The sequence below is a fragment of the Gopherus flavomarginatus genome, chromosome 19 (assembly GCF_025201925.1).
Source record: "Gopherus flavomarginatus isolate rGopFla2 chromosome 19, rGopFla2.mat.asm, whole genome shotgun sequence".
Classification (NCBI taxonomy): domain Eukaryota; kingdom Metazoa; phylum Chordata; order Testudines; family Testudinidae; genus Gopherus; species Gopherus flavomarginatus.
The window spans coordinates 15,926,608-15,947,532 of NC_066635.1; the positions used below are offsets into that span (position 1 = coordinate 15,926,608).

The following is a 20,925-nucleotide window of genomic DNA, read 5'->3' on the forward strand; positions in this document are numbered from 1 at the left end:
TGTCTCAAATAAAATTTACCTTAGTATAGAGCTACCTTTTACACTGAAGTCCGGATGAGGAATACACTAATCCAAGACACAAATTTAAATATAGTAAATAAAAACTTGTTTTATTAGAATCAAATTTAGCTGCATCCCACTGAAACCTGCTGGTCTCTATTATACAGATTATTTAATCATGAAACCAATGTCATAGAAAACTTTATTTTATGTTAAAGAAATCCTTCCACATCTCTCTCTCTTTCTGGTGTCTGACATTTGGATCTTGTTTCACATTTGTGTCTCAGCTGCTACTTTTAGGAGAATCTCCAGAAGATAATCTCCTTTTAAAAATAAAATCAGGATTACATAGGTTCTGCTAAACAAATGCTGGGGTTATCAACAGTAAATAGAAAAAATTGAGCCACCTAACGATTTTAGTCAGTAGCTGACTAAAACCATAAAATGATAGCCATTTTACTTTCTAGAATCTAGGATTAGCCAATGATGCCTTTTCTGAAAGTCAGTTGCCAATATTTATACGGCATGGAATAATAAAAAAAACTACGCAAATTAAGTGGGAGATGTTATCTTCTTTCAAGAAGTATGCTACCAAATAATTAAGATTAGAGCCAGAACACTTGCTTGACTGTTAGTTCGTCAATTGCATGAGCAACCTCAGCATTACTGCTGCCAAATCAAAGATGTAGTCCATTCTCAGGCTACACTGTTTGGAGGGGAAAAGGAACTTTAAATTCACCTCCTAGTGGTATGGGGTAATGCAGCAAGGATGTGACTTGGAAGAGGTTAGGGATTAAAACTAGAAATAATGCAAGTCCAAAATGACAAGGAGGCTGAACACATCACCTTCCTTGACCAACCCTTTTTATCCTTTGCTCAATTTTACATATATTTGATTAGGAAAGGAAAGGAATGGGAAAACTATGCTCTAATGTCCAAACATTCCAGATGCCACTCGAACCTATATCACACATTGTAATGTCCACATGGATCTGTAACAATTCATAAGAAAAGAATGCTTTTATTACATACTTTTCAATTACACTGTTAATGCCATCAGAATATCACTCACTCACTCATGCCCGTCACCCCAATCAGGGTATGGGCCGCGAACCACAGATCTCCAGAGTCCTCTATCCTGAGCCATTCGCTCTAGCTGGTTCCAGGTATAGCCTATTTTTTGCTATCAGCCTGAAGGTTGCGTCGCCAGGTGTTTCTTGGATGGCCTCTTTCCCGCTTGCCTTGGGGGTTCCACCGCAGTGCCTGTCTGGTGATGTTAGTTGGCTGCTTACGTAGTGTATGTCCTATCCTACCCCATCTTCTCCTTCTGATTTCTTCCTCTGCTGGGACTTGACAGGTCCTCTCCAAGAGGTGGATGTTACTGAAGGATGCTGTGATGATCCTGGGACCATGTGCCTCCCAACCAATCAGTGCTCTCTGTGCCTGCTTGGACAACATGAAGCCTACTCCCTGTGTATGGGGTGCGTCGCTCTCTTCATGTCCTGAATACAGCAACAGCTCTCCTGTCAACAGTCGTCTCTGTCCCGCTTGCGTCCATCTTGTCTCGCTAATGCCTAATAGGGTCAGGTTGTTGCTCCTCATCTCTGCTGCAACCTGCGCCGTCTTTCTTGACTCGTACATGGTCCTCACGTTCCATGTGCCTATGGTAATCCTCCTGGTTGCAAGAAGGGTAATCGGCTTAGTGGCTTCCTCACGGCTTTTACCACCCAGCGTCATGCATCTTCGAGTTGAAGACCGTTCTTTTTCCAGGGTAAAAGTCTCTGTTGTCTCTATTGTTGGCGTTTCTGTAGCAGGTTGATTTTTTACGAGGTGGAGTTGCTAGCCCCACGCCCAACCCTCCTCCTTTATCCTGACTTGGGACAGGCAGATGGCCCCAAAGGACCTCTCTGGTGGAGTTCCATCAGAATATACCACATGGTAAAAAGCTAAAAAAATATTTATCAGCATGTATCTTCTGTAAACTCAGTAAGCTATGATCAGTGTAGTGTTAGCTACAGCAGCTTAAAGAGTATTAAACCTTAAGTCTCAGATGCAATGTTTCAACTCTGTAAACTTCTTCAAGGTGTCTACTCCTTAAAGAAAGCTACTACTAGGACTTGAGACTTTTCAGCTTGGAAAAGAGATTACTAATCATGACTGGCATGGAGAATAAATAAGGAACTATTATTTATATCTTCTGATAACACAAGAACTAGGGGTCACCAAATGAAGTTAACAGGAAGCAGGTTTAAAACAAACAAAAGAAAGTATTTCTTCACATAATGCACAGTCAACCTTTGGAACTCCTTCCTAGAGGATGCTGTGAAGGCCAAGACTATAACAGGGTCAAAAAAGAACTAGATAAATTCATGGAGGTCAGGTCCATCAATGGCTATTAGCCAGGATGGGCAGCGATGGTATCCCTAGCCTCTGTTTGCCAGAAGCTGGGAATGGGCGATAGGGAATGGATCACTTGATGATTACCTGTTCCATTCATTCCCTCTGGAGCACCTGGCATTGGCTGTCAGAAGACAGGATGCTAGGCTAGATGGACCTTTGGTCTGACCCAGTATGGCCGCTCTTATGTTGGTGATCCTGCTTACTGCCTCTATCATTAGTTTTCAGACCTCTTACTAAGCACTTTAAAAAAAAAACTTAATACAGTAACGTGGAGGATTCAAAGCTGACCAAAGGCAGGACATTTAATGTTAAGGCTGACATAAGTCTATCCTTAACTCAGCCATTATACAGATACATTGCATCAGCTAAAGACATAGCATTAGCCTTCCTTTAATGCTGAAGCTGTTTTAACAGCCTGTAAAATCAACCCTAGCAAGTCACGTACAAAAATGTAATTCTTTCATGGAAGCTTGAGCCACCTGAAATAAAGTTTGTTTGTCCAACACTTTGGAATGTCTCCAAACACAGCTGTTCTGATCTTTTGTAAAATAGCTTATTTGCCCTGATAGAGTTGTTCCTGTCTACTGTTTCACTTCATATTTAGGATGTACACGGTAGTACAAAAATGCATATTAAGTAGTTATTAAATTTAACAGTGACTTTTTTAAAAAAAAATTCTTATAAAAACAGTAACTCCCAGACAAAGATTATGGCAAAAGTACATTCCCCCACAAGTGAGAAGAATGATATATGATGACAGCCTAAACTATGATGGACATCAATGTACAGTTAAAATATTTACACTCATTAAAAGTACCAGCCCCTTAAAAATCCTGATATTAGTAACTCGACCCCTCCCCCCATGAAACGACTTCCAAATTAACGCACCTTTGATCATAGACAAATTAGACGTTTTAGTGGAAAATGGTCAGTTTTGTGAATGTTTATCTGTTTAATATTCTGTTTTGTCTAACTCAATAGTAGCAAATTCAGAAATATTTGGATCACAACAAAAACAAAAAACAATCAGTTGAGTAGAATGAAGTTTTATAGCTACAGACCTGCCTTTAGTCAGTCAGTTGTTTGTTTTTCCCTTTAAAACTATTAAGGTCCCAACCCAGCACATGATCTGCCAGCACAGACTTCTACTCTGGTATTACCGTAATTCCAAGCCCATGTCTAAGATTTGAAAGGTATTAGGTTGTTAACAAGGCAGTGTGCTGTAAACATGTTAACTGGTTAAGTTAAAGGTTTTAACTTGATCAGTTCATCACGTGTTAAAAGCACACTGCTTTATCTATATTAGACTGTTAACATGTGGCCGCTAGCACATTAGCTAACCTCTTCCAAGCCAGAGTCAAAAGGCCCTAATGACTTCATTAGAATTCCTCACTGGTGTAAAAGTCCACACCAGAGGATCCTACTGCAGAACTGAAGTATAAATTCTTGTAGTGACTATTAGAGATATTTGCAAATTATACACTACATGGGAAAAATCCTTCATTGATGCTTAGAAAGATAGGCAAGCATGAACAGATATGAGAAGTCTTACTGAGATCTGCTTCTTTTTGCACGGACCATGACTTGCCTTAGGGGAAAAGATTTACAAATAAAATTCCACACGAAGAACAGATGTCTAGATGTTTAAAAGCAATGACCAATATTTTTTCCTCCATTTTTCAACATACATCTATGTCCTTATTTAAGCATGCTGTTGGCAAGCTTCACTTCACATATAAAGCAAACGATAAGATACTGGGTGATGTTAAAGAATAGTTTTAATTTAGAACTAGTAAGCGAAAATACATTTTTAAAAGCTAAGATTTTTTGGGAGTGTTACTTTAAATTAACTAACCATACACTTTTCTACTAAACATTAATTTTTCCATCCTCTTGTATTTAGAACTGCACATAATTACTTTGATATGCATCACCTGTAACTATTACCATTCTTTTTCACCACTGCTTTCACTGCTTTCTTTCTGGCTGCCTGTGATTGTTAAAATACTATTATCTATAAATAAAACATTAACCACATAAACTTCTATCCTTTACATACATATTTACACTGCTTGTCACAAGCCACTTGCATTTAAACTTCAATTGCCTCACTCAGGGGTCTACTTTACAAAATTGAGTATAATAGGTAGTTTGACTCACAGTAAAGCAAAAGACTTACAGCCTCTACTAAACGATGTATGTTAGAACTAAATAGAGGAGGTCTTACCTACACCTTCAGCACTCAGTTGTCTGCAGAACAATTAACTAAAACACAAACAATTAAGCACATCCACACTAGTCATCTTAAAGTGCTGTAAAGCTTGTCCTTGTATCCAAAGTAGAGTTGCCTTACCCCGGTTCAGGAGAGGTAGCGGTCATCTTTGACAACTGTAAGATCTGACAGCTGCCTCAGCCAACAAGCCTCCCTTCTGTCCCCATGCCACATCTCCCACTTTCTCTCTCCCCAGAAACATTCCCCCAGCCATGTTTCTCCCCACCTCCACTACCAGACCAGAAATGCCTTTCTCCAACTCCACAGTTTCTCAGTCCCTCCCATCTTACCTCCCCAGCTTCCCCCACTCCAGTAATTCCATTAGCTTCATCTCTGCAGGTTCTCAGCCAAGCCACTAAAATTTCACTCACTAAGGAAATCTGACAGCTAACGGAGATGACAAAGATGACAGCTCTCAGTGTTGGCAGTGCACCAACTGTGCTAGTGTGTTGCATCCAGAATGGCATTTTGACTGAACCTCAATCAATCAAGACTTTACCCCCAACACAATCATAGAATCATATAATATCAGGGTTGGAAGGGACCTCAGGAGGTCATCTAGTCAAAGCATGACCAATACCCAACTAAATCATCACTGCTAGGGCTTTGTCAAGCCTGATCTTAAAAACCTCTAAGGAAGGAGATTCCACCACCTCCCTAGGTAACCCATTCCAGTGCTTCACCACCCTCCTAGTGAAAAAGTTTTTCCTAATATCCAACCAAACCTCCCACACTGCAATGTGAGACCATTACTCCTTGTTCTGTCATCTGGTACCTCTGAGAATAGGCTAGATCCATCCTCTTTGGAACCCCCTTTCAGATAGCTGAAAGCAGCTATCAAATCGCCCCTCATTCTTCTCTTCTGCAGACTAAACAATCCCAGTTCCCTCAGCCTCTTCTCATAAGTCATGTGCTCCAGCCCCCTAATCATTTTTGTTGCCCTCCACTGGACTCTTTCCAATTTTTCTACATCCTTCTTGTAGTGTGGGGCCCAAAACTGGACACAGTACTCCAGATGAGGCCTCACCAATGCTGAATAGAGGGGAATGATCACGTCCCTCGATCTGCTGGCAATGCCCCTACTTATACAGCCCAATATGCCATTAGCCTTCTTGGCAACAAGGGGAACACTGTTGACTCATATCCAGCTTCTCGTCCACTGTAACCCTTAGGTCCTTTTCTGAAGAACTGCTGCCTAGTCATTCGGTCCCTAGTCTGTAACAGCGAATGGGATTCTTCCATCCTAAGTGCAGGACTCTGCACTTGTCCTTGTTGAACCTCATCAGGTTGCTTTTGGCCCAATCCTCTAATTTGTCTAGGTCCCTCTGTATCCTTTCCGTACCCTCCAGCTTATCTACCACTCCTCCCAGTTCAGTGTCATCTGCAAACTTGCTGAGAGTGCAGTCCACGACATCCTCCACATCATTAATGAAGATATTGAACAAAACCAGCCCCAGAACCGACCCCTGGGGCACTCCACTTGAAACCCGCTGCCAACTAGACATGGAGCCATTGATCACTGCCCGTTGAGCCCGACAATCTAGCCAGCTTTCTATCCACCTTATAATCCATTCATCTAGCCCATACTACTTTAACTTGCCGGCAAGAATACTGTGGGAGACCGTATCAAAAGCTTCGCTAAAGTCAAGGAATAACACATCCACTGCTTTCCCCTCATCCACAGACCCAGTCATCTCCTCATAGAAGGCAATTAGGTTAGTCAGGCATGACTTGCCCTTGGTGAATCCATGCTGACTGTTTCTGATCACTTTCCTCTCCTCTAAGTGCTTCAGAATTGATTTCTTGAGGACCTGCCCCACGATTTTTCCACGAACTGAGGTGAGGCTGACTGGCCTGTAGTTCCCTGGATCCTCCTCCTTCCCTTTTTTAAAGATGGGCACTACATTAGGCTTTTTCCAGTCATTCAGGACCTACCCCGATCGCCACAAGTTTTCAAAGATAATGGCCAATGGCTCTGCAATCACATCCGCCAACTCCTTTAGCACCCTCAGATGCAGCGCATCTGGCCCCATGGACATGTGCTCGTCCAGTTTTTCTAAATAGTCCCAAGCCACTTCTTTCTCCACAGAGGGGAGGAATACTGGGGTAAATTGCAATGATTATTGCTACCATAACAATCAACTGAATCACTATTTTATGTAAACAAGTTGTGGGATAGGGTAGAAATAGCATGACTTCCTCTAGAGGTAAACAAGGCTTGAATTGATTGACAAGCACTAATTTAAGTGTACACTTTTTGAATAATGGACGACATTTTAATTAAGGAAATTTTCATTAAGTGTTCCCTGTCCTCAAAGATTTTAGACTGATTCAAAACTTAATATTGTATTCCAATACACACGTGCGTAGATGTTTTATTATACTCACACACACACACAGAATATCAGGGTTGGAAGGGACCTCAGGAGGTCATCTAGTCCAACCCCCTGCTCAAAGCAGGACCAATCTCCAGACAGATTATTTTTTACCCCAGTTCCCTAAATGGCCCCCTCAAGGACTGAACTCACAACCCTGGCTTTAGCGGGCCAATGCTCATGTATGTGTACAAAAAGTTGTTACCCTTTGGGAAACAATGGCTGATTTACAGAAAAGGAGTTTAACAACTGAATTATTTGGTACTGAGGAACACAGAAGAGTGAACCTGATGATACTATCGCATCAGCTTACAATGATTTTTTTTTTTTTTAAACACACACAAAATCTTAAAGGGATGTTACACTAAATCGTAATGTGCTGTATATGTTGTACTATATTCTAAAAACCTCACAAACAAAATTCAAAGTTCACCAGATAGATTTCATAAGAACAGCCATACTGGGTCAACCAAAAGTCTATCTAGCCCAGTATCCTGTCTTCCAACAATGGTCAAAAGCCAGGTGCCCCAGAGGGAATGAACAGGATAAGTAATCATCAAGTTATCAACAGAGGCGAGAGACACCATTCCTGCCCATCCTGGCTAATAGCCACTGATGGACCTGTCCTCCATGAATTTATCTAGTTCTTTTTTCAACCCAGTTATAATCTTGTCCTTCACAACATCCTCTAGCAAAAAGTTCCACAGGTTGACTGCACTGTGTAAAGAAATACTTTGTTTGTTTTAAACCTGCTACCTATTAATTTCATTTGGTGACACCTAGTTCTTGTGTTATCAGAAGGCATAAAAAACACTTCCTTATTTACTTTCTCCACACCAGTCATGATTTTATAGACCTTTATCAGATCCCCCCTTAGTCCTCTATATTCTGTTGCTAATCCTTATGTTCATGCTGCTGCTGAAAAATCCACATAGACGTAAGCACCTTCCACTTGTGTAGGCTACAGGGTATAGCTATAGGAATGCAGCTATACCAGTATAGTCTCTGAAGCACAAAAACTAGGGCTACATCTACACTATAGCTTATGTTGGCAGAACTTATGTAGCACAGGGAACGAACGACACTTTTCCCCCCTCAAGTGACAATTTACACAGACATAAGCACCGATGTGGACAGCACTATGTCGGCAGGAGAGCTTTTCCTGCAGATATAGCTTCTGCCGCTTGTGGACAGGGGCGGCGCTAGGCATTTTGCCACCCCAAGCACAGCAGGCAAGCTGCCTTTGGCGGCTTGCCTGTGGACGGTTCGCTGGTCCCGTGGCTTCAGCAGACCTCCCGCAAGCAGGACTAGCGGACCCTCTGCAGGTACACCTGCGGGAGATCAGCCAAAGCTGCGGGACCAGAAGACCCTCCGCAGGCAAACTGCTGAAGGAAACCTGCCTGCCACCCTCGTGGCGACCAGCAGAGCACCCCCCCACGGCTTGCGACCCCAAGCACGCGCTTGGCATGCTGGGGCCTGGAGCCGCCCCTGCTTGTGGAGGTGGTTTTATTATTCCGACAGGAAAGCTCTCTCCCGTCGGCACAGAGCATCTTCATCAGATGCAATGCAGCTGCACCACTTCACATGTAGACAGGGCCTAGGATTTACAAAAAATCAAATCTAAACATTGCATGCAAACACACACTACATATTAATGGTGACGAAGAGTACAGAAAAAAAAGTTATTGCAATTTGTCTTATTAAAATCTTTCCACTAAGATAACAGCCCTGTTCTATAATTGTATAACTCCTGTATTCCTTTCCCTGCAAGTATTTTCTTTCCCATCTCACCTCAGCTCAGCTCTTACACCTTGTTTCTGTTGGTATTTTTATAATAAATTTTGCAGTAACTATTTGCTCCATAGTTGCTACCAGTAATTCCTACAGCCCAGCTGTACTTTAAAGCATGATTTAATGCTTTAACATTTGACACTCTAGGTTTTGGTTTGGTATGCTTGTTGTTTTGGTAGACTACATTTATATCAAAACCAAGACCGCTTTAAAAAAGTTAAAGTGACAATCATTTTGTTTAAAGCACCTCCACGTAACACAATTATAGTGGCCTAATTACTGTAAAAGCCCAAATTAGATTATTATAAATTCAGTCACTAAAATTCCCATGTTTATTCAACATTATAGTTCATAATTTAAATGTTCATGTGTCACAAAATCCAGCATTATTTGGTTCCCACAACTACTTTGACTAGATCACCTAGCTTGCTACTAATGCATATGTTGTTAACTTGTGTCTAGTGTATGCAAAACTGATGTTACCACAACTAAGAATAATATCGTTCCGGATTTTCTGACATTTCTGCATTTAAATTCTCAACCTTATTACTTTGGTGCATATGCAATAGCTACTTTTATTTAGAAAACTAAATTTCACAACATTCGAATGCACACTGAATGTTCTCATACATATACAGAGTCACACACTGAAACATGCACAATTTGTTCATTTCACCCAAGCTCATGCAGTGGGTCGCCATCATAATCTTTACAACTCTAATTTGCAAATAATTAAAGTTACTTCAGTACTCTCTATACTAAGTACTGTACAGGGAATACAATGGTTATCAGATGATTGACAATATTGGAATGGGTTGTAATGGCAACCATTTAATCTGAAACTCTGAACCTTACTTTGTCTGAAGACAGATCTACTCCACAGGTAAACTAATAAAAGCATTTTAATCTTCCTACATAAAAACTGAAGAATCTGGATCATGCAAAGTGTTTGTACGGTGTCCCACATGCTCTATACCAACCCAGAAAAAGGGTTCATTCCCCTCCCCACGACAAGTAGGAATAATCAGAAAAAAAACAACCTTTGTCACTCTCTTTATAAAAGGGGCTTGCCAGCTGACACCATTCTATTGTAATCTTTTGAGTAATGAAAGATCAAATATGTACACCACCTGGATAACAAAACCACAACTGTAAAAATTGGAAACAATGTCTTATCCAGTTCAAAACCAAAAAGTTAACAGGCAAGCTACTTTTCAATATCTTATACTAGGCCAGATAAGCAAAACTTCAAAAGTAGTCCTGGAAATTCAAAACAGATGAGACTATATTTCCATATAGGAGCCTGCAAAAACACACAAACACACACCCCCAACCACCTCCCCCACACACACCATTCTGCGTAGCGTAGCAAACATTCAAGATTCTCTGCCCCGAAAAAAAAGTTAACATATATTTAAAGCTAATTTTGACTCATAGCACCTTCTGAAATGGTTCCAATTTTAGAATCCTGTTTATTTAAGATATTCATTTTAACAACAAAAATTCAGCCTTTTGCGGAAAACAACTCAAAATGTTACCTCATATTTCATGTCCCAGTCTCACAGGTAAATAGGATTACATTTTTAAATATCCTACCCAAGCGGATTAAGGCTAAATGAGTCCCAGATATAACAATCACAAGCCAGCCCAGAATCAGACACGTCAACAACTTCCTCCCATCCTCCCTGGTTCCAGAGGACATTAATGCTGACTCTTCTTTCCCCCAGTTCCATGGCTCTCCCAAGGAATTAGGCAACTAGCATACCCCACAACATAGCCTGGTGATAACAAGCATGTGCCACACAAACGCTTGTTACTCTGCTTCACTCTTACCACCCTGCCTTGATCCATTGCTAAATTATGCATGCGTTTTGTTTCTTCTAAAAGTGGACAATTTAATTGACTTAAATTCTGTTTTTTGTGTATTCTCTCCTAAAACTCCTAAGTAAAAACAAATTAAGAGCTAAAAAAAATGCCTTAGTCGGGGAACGAGGGGAGTCACATCTGAAATATAAATATCTTGTGAAAACCTAATTTTGATTTCCAATCCAGTTACAAGCTGTTCAGCTATAACATTTGCAGAGCTGAGCTGAAAGAACAAATATTGGATTCTATCATGTGCTGTATTGCCAACATGCATTTACATATGGATACAAACAATATCAAGACTTGCAAATGGTGTAATAGAACAAAATGGCATATGAAGTTAGTCATGAAACAATGACCTGTGCATAACTTACTTCAGACTGATTTGCCTGAAAAGAGTCTCACTCACCTTTGAGAGGAATAAAATATATTGTCCATATTCCTTGGTCTTTATGCCATCTTGCAAGGCAACAATTCAGACTTTATTACTTAATATGTTACCCAGTTTCCAGATAGTTTCTTCACAGCTAATAACTGGATATAATAAGAAACTACACCAATGCCAAAATTTATTTTTTCCTGTACAACACCTCTTGGCAAACAAAAATATTAAGAGATGTCACGTATATATATTTGATTTAATTCATCAACACTAGGGAAAGATTATATCTATGTTACAATAGGTTCTCTCTTTTCACAAATGTTGGGAAATGAAATTTTGATATATAAGGAGCATCTCAATTCACCCAACATAAAATTTAAAGAATAAGATCATGCCACCATGATGTATTTCTTTACAACCAACAAGCAACTCTGAAAATCACAACCCTGAATTATTTAAACATAGCACTCATTTTAGCAATACCAGCATACCCATATAAGGATGTATACCCATTTATTCTTAAAGTGTGATGGTTAGTGTTCGGTACAATATATGCACTGCTCTGTCATGTTCTCATTGTCAGCACTGCATTTTTGCCTCAGGCTTCGTCATGGGTTCCTCAAAGCACCAGTGATACGAAACTGACATATCATCTTAGTTCAGAAATGATGATTAGCTGCATTAGATGTCCCAGGCAACAAAAGAATTTATTACAGCATGATACAAGTACAGCATGATGCTTCACAGATAAATCTCTAATGTAATTTTCAAGTTTGAAGCGGTCCCACCCAATATCTTCAATCCATTCAAGATAGCCTGCTACTACTAAAGAGTTTCTGCCTAGATGAACAATTAGTGGTCACATTTCAAACCTACACATTAGATTAAAGTAGAAGCCAGGAAATTGTACTACAACATCAACGCCAACCTCAGTATCTCATATTTCTGGGTGTTCTGAACAGATCTTCACACAGCAAGCCAAACTATGCAAGCAGTAATTGTGATAATATGCTTTTCTATCAGAAACATGTAGATCAAATTTTCAGATTATGGTATTGCTCTAGACAAACCAGATACATTCGTTGAATTAACTGGCATTTATAGATATCTAGAAGAGAGAATTATCAGCAATGCTGAATGTAATACCCATTTTTCTGCAGTTGAGTTTTCCAGATGTAAACAAACATTTGGTCACAAGCATTTTTTAATTCTACACACACGCTGTACGCACCTTTTTCCATTTTATTTATACACTCCTAAACAGAGTTCTAGAGTCCATCATGAGGCGCAAGAGTTTTACTGGGCAAAACTGATATTTTATGTCATATTTTGAATAGGGGATTTATCTTCAGAAGAAAAGAAGAAAATTAAGTTATATTCTTTACTTGGCAAAGATGAACTCCAGACCATTAGTCATATTAGTACTTTTTTCAATAGTCTCCTTGGAATTGTCTCAGGTTTGCTCAATTAGCACGTTCTGTTTTGTTACAACAGTTTCTGCAGTGGCCTTCTCTATGGATAACACATTATCAGCAGGGATTACTACTTCCACAGCCTCCTACTGATACCTGGCTATATCTAGTTGAGCGAGCACTTCCTGTTTGCAGTTCAAGTATTACTCAGTTTCATAAGCATTTAAAACTCCAAGGAAAAACTTTCAGCTAGGTTTTCTTTTATGCCAATATTGGAAAAATCATTCTAGATTATTGCACAGCCGCAGATGAAGTAATTGAAAACAAAGGGAGTAACCGCCTTCCCAGATGTCAGTCAACACAGGAACATTTTTCTGATTGTTAGAATCACTTCCTGATTCATTTGCTGAATGGATAACATAGTGTTTGCTAGCAGGAAAAAAACACCACCACTATAAATGTGTCTCCTGGTTCTCACAGGTGAGCTTTGTGCCATTGGAAAATTCCCTTCACACAAAATGGCTCCACAAAAGCTAATGTCTGCAAACATAACAAAACTCCTCTTGAAAGCTGTTTAATGAAAGCTTTTTAATCATTCAACTATCTGCTGAGTTTCCATACTTTACTAAACTAGCTCTAGGCTTTTATAGCTGAGATTTGCATTAACACTCAATGCAAAACAGCATCCTGGTTCCTATCAGCATCTGGACACAAAAGGAGAGTTTATCCTACACTTGTTTATAGGATTCTGAACTTACAGCCTCAATTGTTTGTTCTACTAGACCCTCCAACATATTTTTTCTGAAACAAATCATCTGTACTGTACTCTTGCTCAGCGCACAAAACTCTTTCACAAAAATATTAAAAGGTTATCAGTAGATTCAAGAAACATCTTCACAGCTGGAGCATTTAATATCAATAATGTACTTCACTTTGAAACAAATTTCAGGCCCACATTTTATCCACTTAATATCAATTGCAAATAATCATTTTTTCAATAGTTACTTAGTATTTGCTTTAACCATTTCAGATCTAAGTACAGGCCAGGGATTAACTGCATCTCCTGACTGTCCTTATCTTTAATACAGTTTCAAGCTACAATCCCATCTTTATATGAACAACTAGACCACTTGGTAAGCCATAAGGGACATAACCTTTAGGATTTTTTTTTTCAACTTGAAGAAAATGAACACTTTAAAACTCATTTCACTTTAAGACTTCAAAATTGGATTGGTCTTCAGTTTTATAGCTTATTTGTATACACATAATTTGTATACAAATATATGTTGACATCCTAGCATCTGACATTCAGATGCACCAGTGAGAGGACATAACATTATACAATGAGCTGGAAGCCATGTACATCCTCTTCCATGAACTACACAAGAATACAAAGTGGTAGTTGCACTATTCAAATCTATGTACTTAAAATGTGAATGCTAGTAAATTAAGCTATCAAGTTTTTAAGCTTAACAGAGTTTGTACATTTTCTGTGCATTACATTTACACCCCTTTAAAATTGGACTTCCCTTCAAAAGCAATCCTTTGCCATCACCTTTTAAGTAACTAAATGGATTTCTTAGGAAATAGACCACAAGTAAGGATGCTGTATCCTCATGGACAGGACACTGGACTGGAATTAAGGAGACCTCAGTTTAGTACCCAACTCCACTACTGGCCTGCTCAGTCACTTTACGCCAATCTCTTCAAAGCCCCATGCCTCAGTTTCCTCATCCGTAAAATGGGGATAATGACACTGACCTCTTTCCTTTGAAAAGTGCTTTGGGATCTACAGATGAAAAGCACTATTTAAGATCTAGGTATTAACATTAGCAGCTGTAGTAAGCACCTGCTAAAACACTATTCTCCCTCCCATACACATACCCCTACTCCCCACATATGCAAGCAAACTGAAAATCACTTAAGAAGGTTTCCCAACAGATCTTCTCCAGCACTGGTTGGTTCCTCACCCTTCTGGGAGGGATGCTCCAGATACTACTGGAGCTATAAGCATCTATAGTGTCTTCTGACCACCATGAAGTGTTCCCAATCCCTTTATGTCTTTCACCTCCTATTGTGGGAGCACACTGGCAGCAAAAAACATATGCGACTCCCATGAGCAGCACAAGTAGTTACTCTTTTGCTCTCCTAAGGGGCTCCCTGGCAGCATCCATCCCTTATCACTGGCTCAGGGTGAAGTGAGGTGCCCTGCAGTGGCTGCTTCAGCTTCTCTACATCCATCCTGGGGAAACTTTACAGGCACTTCAGTGGTTCTCAAACTTTTGTACTGGTGATTCCTTTCACATAGCAAGTCTCTGAGTGCGACCTCCTCCTTATAAATTTAAAACACTTTTTTATATATTTAACACCACTATAAATGTGGGAGGCGAAGCAGGGTTTGGGGTGGAGGCTGGCAGCTCACGACCCCCCACGTAATAACCTTGCAACCCCTGGAGGGGTCCTGACCCCCAGTTTGAGAACCTCTGCACTAGTGTTTTCTCTTCCTCTCTGATACCAAGCCCCCTTCTTCGTAGGGGAATCCCACCAGCTGGCAGCAGGTCTCTGTAGCAACACAGAAGCACTACCGTGGAGGACAGCTCCTCATGCACATGCACATTCTAAGGATGTATAGGAGTCTTCCAAAAACCATAGATAGGATGAAATAAGGAATACATGCAGAACTTTCACTAAGGATAAAGATTTATACGACAGAATTGTTAATTAATTTAAGTGTGAGTTGACACTGATCCTTTAAAGACCAGGACATCTGCAAACTGCTCTGTTTTAAACAAGTTAAGTTGTAGTCCTTGGACTATTGGCAAGTTGACAACGGAGACCTGAGTTAAGCAAATTTTAGATGTCCCTGGCTAAGGCACTGTTAAACCCTTCACTGCTTTTAACAACTTTTTTTTTCCATTTTCACCAACCTTTCGTAAGTACCAGTCTTTGGTTAAGTTACTGCATGTACCTGTTCATTCTTTACTAAAATGTACTGGACCCTGAACGGTAAAGTGATTTATTTATGGCTATTCAGTCTGTTGGCAATTCTTTATGGCTAAACTAGCTAAGTTAAGCTTATTTCAGAATCTACCTGTAGTTGAGGGAGATGACATTTGTCAAGGATACTCAAATTATGCTGCAGTGGTGCCCACATAAACAAGGATGTAATCTGTGTATACAGACAACAGTAGCAGTACAAGTCTGAATAAGATAGTGTGGAAAACACTGAAGCATGATGCTTTGACAACTCATGAGTGGTGAAGTACAACAGCACACTGGCTGCACCAAAGATCAGTTTATTTGGCTGGTACTCTAAAACCTTTGGATGTAAACAAAACCTAACAGGCACTGTTAATTACAAACATTAATTCAATTGTCAAAACAAAATCTTTACTAGACAGCTAACAAGAAATTCAATACCTTTACAAAACTATCCACTGCTAATAACTTATTTCACTAGTTACATTCAGCACCAAGATAAATCAAGTCCCAGCTGACTAACTATTCAGTGATAAATCTGAATGGTAAATTGCAGGATTACTTCTACAAATATCTCATCTACATGCAGAAGTAATACCAATTTCCTTCAAAATCACAGGCATTACTTTTTTCAGCAATTAATTACTGCCACTATGTGTTTAGGCAGAGAGAGAGTCATTACATAAAATTAGTTTATGTTTTATTAAAGCTCTCAGGTTACACAGGTACCAAACTTACATTTTTCATATCTAAATGATTTTAGGTGATTTCATGTAGATACACGTAAATTATAAATGCATTCTTATATCTTGAAACACAATTTGCTTACACGCTAAATCTTAAATTCTGGATGCATCTCACCTGCAAGCGATAACCTCAAATGGCAAAAGTAGAGCAAGGACCACTGAATTATCTCAGAATTTAGTATGCGCAAAACAGGAACTAATTGCAAATATATAATTTAAACATAACTAATTGCTCAGTGCATAGGAATATACTAAGTTCCATACTGGATAATACCTGTACGCCACACTATGGTGATCTTAACCATTTTTTATTAAAAATTTCACAATTTATCTTTACGTAAATATTGAGATCACAATTCTGCAATGGAAGCCACACTGGGAGACCCTTCCATCTGCACAGATCCAATTGGAGGATCAGAGCTAAGTTAATACCAGTGAAACATTTGGCCATCATTCTACTGTAGTCACACAGTCAACTGCTATTTCAACAACTTATTTTCCTTTTTCTTGCTGTCACACTATACTATTTACTCTGCATCTTTTTATTTCATCAAAATGAAATATTAACAAAGTACTAAAACAACAAAAGCAGGTCTCTTTTTCCAGCTTGTTTGCAAACAGAACAGACAACAGAAACCTAAGGAAATGCATACAGTAGCAATGTATGTATGCACCAAATGATAAAGAATAGGATGTGATCTTACATAGTAGCCAAAATTAACAAAGCCTACAGTAAAGTATATTCCAAAATATAGACAGATATATCTCGAGTAATAAAAATCAGGGACAGGTGGAAATAATCTTCAGATATATCTTGACAGTGGACTTCTTTCTAGTTTTTATCTTAAACTTAAATCACGTTACACTGAACAGTGGCAAGAACACCTTCACTAGGGATACAGCAATTCAGGCTTTTTATAAGCATGTGTTATCCCTTGACTTTGAAAAATTAATATGTCATTTACAGTACGGAGATCTCAAAATTCAAAGCTTCCTCTTAAATAGTAAAAATGCAAGTTAAAATAGTAACTCAGCCCCTTAAGATTTATCTAGTTTAAGCCTCAAGTTTTGTCTTCTTAAAAACATGATTTTGTAACAAAGACATGTGTCTGGATAGTTTATCAATCACCTACCTTTAAAAAAGAATAAAGTCTTGTTTTTCAAAGACTTCTACTGTAAAACACTCTGGAGCTGCAATACGTACCAGCATACAAAGACACACAGCTTTAAAGGGTGCAGTACTTTTAATTAAGTAAAATGAAATTACAGGAAAGCTGCTAAGGCAGATGTCCCTTAAATGACACTAAGAAGTTATATTAAAAAAAATATAGTGAGAGGTTTTGTGGGGTCACGCCACAATTATATGCTTGTGACTTCATATCTGTGATACAGGAAGTGTGCTGCAATACGCCTGCTCTGTCAAAAAAACAAAACCCAGACATACTTCGTGTTTCTAACGCATCTTCAAGTCAGTGGTAAATTTGTTGATTTAAAATCAACACATCATAAAAATGAAAAATAAACGCTGTTTTCTTTCAGTGACCCTGGAAAGAAGGGCTAAAGGGAATTAAATAGGCTAGAGTTGGAGTAGTCACAAACTCTATTTTAAGAGATTAAGTTCCAAAAATAAGATCTACTGAAATATGTGGCCCTGGAGAAGACAAGACATTCAGAGGTACAGTAAGACAGAAATACCCGTTTATGAGGAAAGTGTAAAGTATAGGGATCACTGCCTTAGGTGGTCTGTAATGTGTTACTGTAGAGCAAATGTAGTCTGCTCAACTGAAATCTTGGCAAGTGTCTAACGAAAAATTTAATTTTCACATTTCCCATTTGAAACTCTCAAGTCTAAAAGTATATTCTATTACTCAATTGTTATCAAAAATTGACAATGCATTTTAAAGCTGTGCAGTTCACCTCCAAGGAAAACAAATGCCATTTCATTCTCATAGTCTAAAGTTTTTAAGGTATGTATAAATATGTTGCATTTGTCTCAAAATAATGGTGTCATCCAAAAACTGACTTGGCTTATGGCATGGCCTAATGGCACGAGGTTGTTGCCCCACAAAAACAAGTGAAACCAACTTTCTACAATAGATATGAATCACTAATAGCAATTTGTAAGTAAGTAGTTTTCTTGTATTCAGGCCCAAATGACAAAAATGAGTTATGATTTGGTAAATAATGAAAAGGAAAAATTAGCTGAGTTTATTTTCTGTACTCACCAAACGACACCAAAGGCTCCATATCCAATAGGTCTGTCCGGCTCAATATCCAGTTGCTGTTGTGGATGATGTGAGTGCTGATGATGGTGCGCTTTAACTGCAGCAGCTGCTGCTGCCTGTACCTGAGCAGGGGCCGCTGCAGCTGGTCCAGGGGCCTGACCCGGTGCCGGTGATGGGAAATATGGCTGTTGCTGCCCTGGGTTTAACATGGCTGCAGCTGCGGCCGCAGCTGCGGCCGCCGCAGCCGCCGAAGAGGCATGCTGCTGTACGGGATGTACTGCAGCCGCAGAGCCTGGATGCAAGTGATGTTGAGGGTGGTGGTGGTGATGGAGGTGAGGAGGGGGGAGGTGAGGAAGGTGGTGATGATGGTGGTGGTGGTGACCTGCTGCAGCTGCAGACGTACCGCCATTGTAAGCCGCCATCATTTTTGCGTTGGCTGTTGTGCCACAAAGAGACATTCAAAAAAATGCCCTTTGACTGGATAACAACTGGGTCAAGCTGTCATTTGGCCATAAAAAATGAAATTTGCTACACTTTAAAAGAAGTCAGGTTTCATCATACACGGCCCACCTTTAAAAGCATTGAGCTCAACTAGCTTCACATCTCCATCAAGCCAAACAATCTGATTAATCTTTTCACGTACACGTGAGCCTGTGCGCCCCAAACCCCCTTTTTCCCCCCCAAGAGTTCCGCCGTGGTTGGCTACTAAAACTCCATCCTTGGGTTGTTGGGGCTTTTTGCACCAGTCTTTAGGAATAAAATGATCACTCCCCTTCCCCCCCGGGAAAAGGATTTGAAGTCACCCCCCTGGAATAGTTTGAGAGTATTGAGAAGCCTACCCCTTCCATTCCCACATCCTCTACGTCAAAACCTTCATAGAGATCCCCCAGGCCTTCTACATCACTCCCCTCTTCTATGCCCCCACCCCCTGAAATAGACTAAAAACTTGGAGGCTCCCAACTTTCCCTGGAAAGACAGAGAAGCGCGCTGTGCACATACACAGAGCAGCCAGAGAAGGGATGAGAATCAGGAGGGGGAGGGAAAGAAGGGGATAAAATAAATGGGGGGGAGGAATCAAGATGTGAGACAGGAGAAGGGATGGAAGAAGGGAGAGAGAAAGTGACAAATGAAGGAGTGGGGAAGGGAGTGAGAGGAGAATAAAAGGGGGTAGGAGAAAACGGGGGGGGAGATGAGGGAGAGAGGCGGCAGGAGCCCCAGCCCCCTCTGTGGCTGCCTCCCCGGGGCCCTGACAGCCTGACCCAGTGCGGGGCGGGGGGGCCTGGGTGGGGGGGAGCCCGGAGGCTGCAGCCCCCCCCTCAGGCAGGGAGGGGAAGGAGCAGGAGCCGGGATGGGGGGAGGGGAGAGGGTCTCCCGCAGAGTGTGTGCGGGAAGGAGAGGAGGGAGGGGGGTTCTCAGGCCCCCGCCGCAAGGCGCCGCTCCGCCCCCCGGCAGTCACCGCCTCCTTCTCCTCGGCCGCCCGACCCGCCGGCGCCGCCGCCGCCGCTGCTGTCGAGACTCACCTCCTCCCGGAGCCCCTGAGCGGAGCGCACAGCGAGCGAGCGGCGGGCACGCGCACCCGGCCTCCCCTCCCCACCCCCCCATGCGGGGCGCGTGCCCGACACCCGCCCGCAGCCAATCGGACCCGGCCGACCAGGCTCCGCGAGAGCCGCCCCTAGCCAATCACCGTGCAGAGCAGAGCTCAGCCAGCCCATAGGCTTCGGCTGCTGCACAGACTCCGAGCCTCAGTCCCGCCCACCTGACCCTGCTATCCAATCATCACGCGCCTTCCCGACAAGTGCCGGCGAGACCCCGCGAGATTCCCTCACCTCACACAACCCTCACCTCGAATGGCCGCACCTTCTTCACCTCACTGGCCAATCACATAGCGCTGTTTTTCCCAACTGACCAACCGTCTCTCCACAGCTAAAACCCACCCCCAAAAAGGTCACCGGGCCAATAGAGCTTGAAGGCGGGAACTCAAGTTGATTGACAGCTCTTCTCACGAGTGACGGATGCTAATGGAGCTGTCGTTCTTCAAATCGTAAGGGGGAGATTTCCCGTGACGGATCAGGATGCGGCTTGTGCCACCTTCGCGGAGACCAGACGACCAGTCAGAGGCAGGGATGGCGCGATGAGCAGGCGAAGCGGCCAATCCGAGAGGAGGGAGGGCGCGGTGAGTTAAGGACGCTACTGGCAAGGGAAGAGGGGCAAGTGGATTTCATCGCTGGGGCGGCACGGGAGGGGCCTAAAGGGGAAGGAACTTCCGGGAGCCTGAGGGGACCGAGGGCTGGTAGCCGCTGCTTGCCAGGCTCGGGGGGTGGGCTGGGCATGGGCAGGCCTCAGGGTGTGGTCCAGGCGGAGATGCGGGGCGCCGTGTTACCCCAAGTCCCCGCGCTGGTTGCTCGGCCGGCCGCCTGCAGCGTGGCGCTCCTTGCCTCAGAGTGGCTGCATCTCCTCAGGGCAGCATCAGGCTTCAC

The 20,925-nt window shown here is 41.6% G+C and overlaps 1 protein-coding gene across 3 annotated transcripts in view; it reads right to left on the reverse strand.

The window, feature by feature from the left end:
* The window catches only part of NLK (nemo like kinase), a 104,361-nt gene extending 84,389 nt beyond the window's left edge, over nt 1-19,972 (reverse strand). For 2 of the 3 annotated variants that reach the window (XM_050929161.1, XM_050929162.1), the window contains exon 1: nt 18,449-19,963. In XM_050929161.1, the coding sequence (XP_050785118.1) occupies nt 18,449-18,906 (458 nt within the window). In that variant the 5' untranslated portion in view covers nt 18,907-19,963. Of the gene's footprint in view, nt 1-18,448 lie in introns of all 3 variants that reach the window. The other variant, XM_050929163.1, reaches the window with a different exon arrangement.
* Between the last annotated feature and the right edge of the window lie 953 nt (nt 19,973-20,925).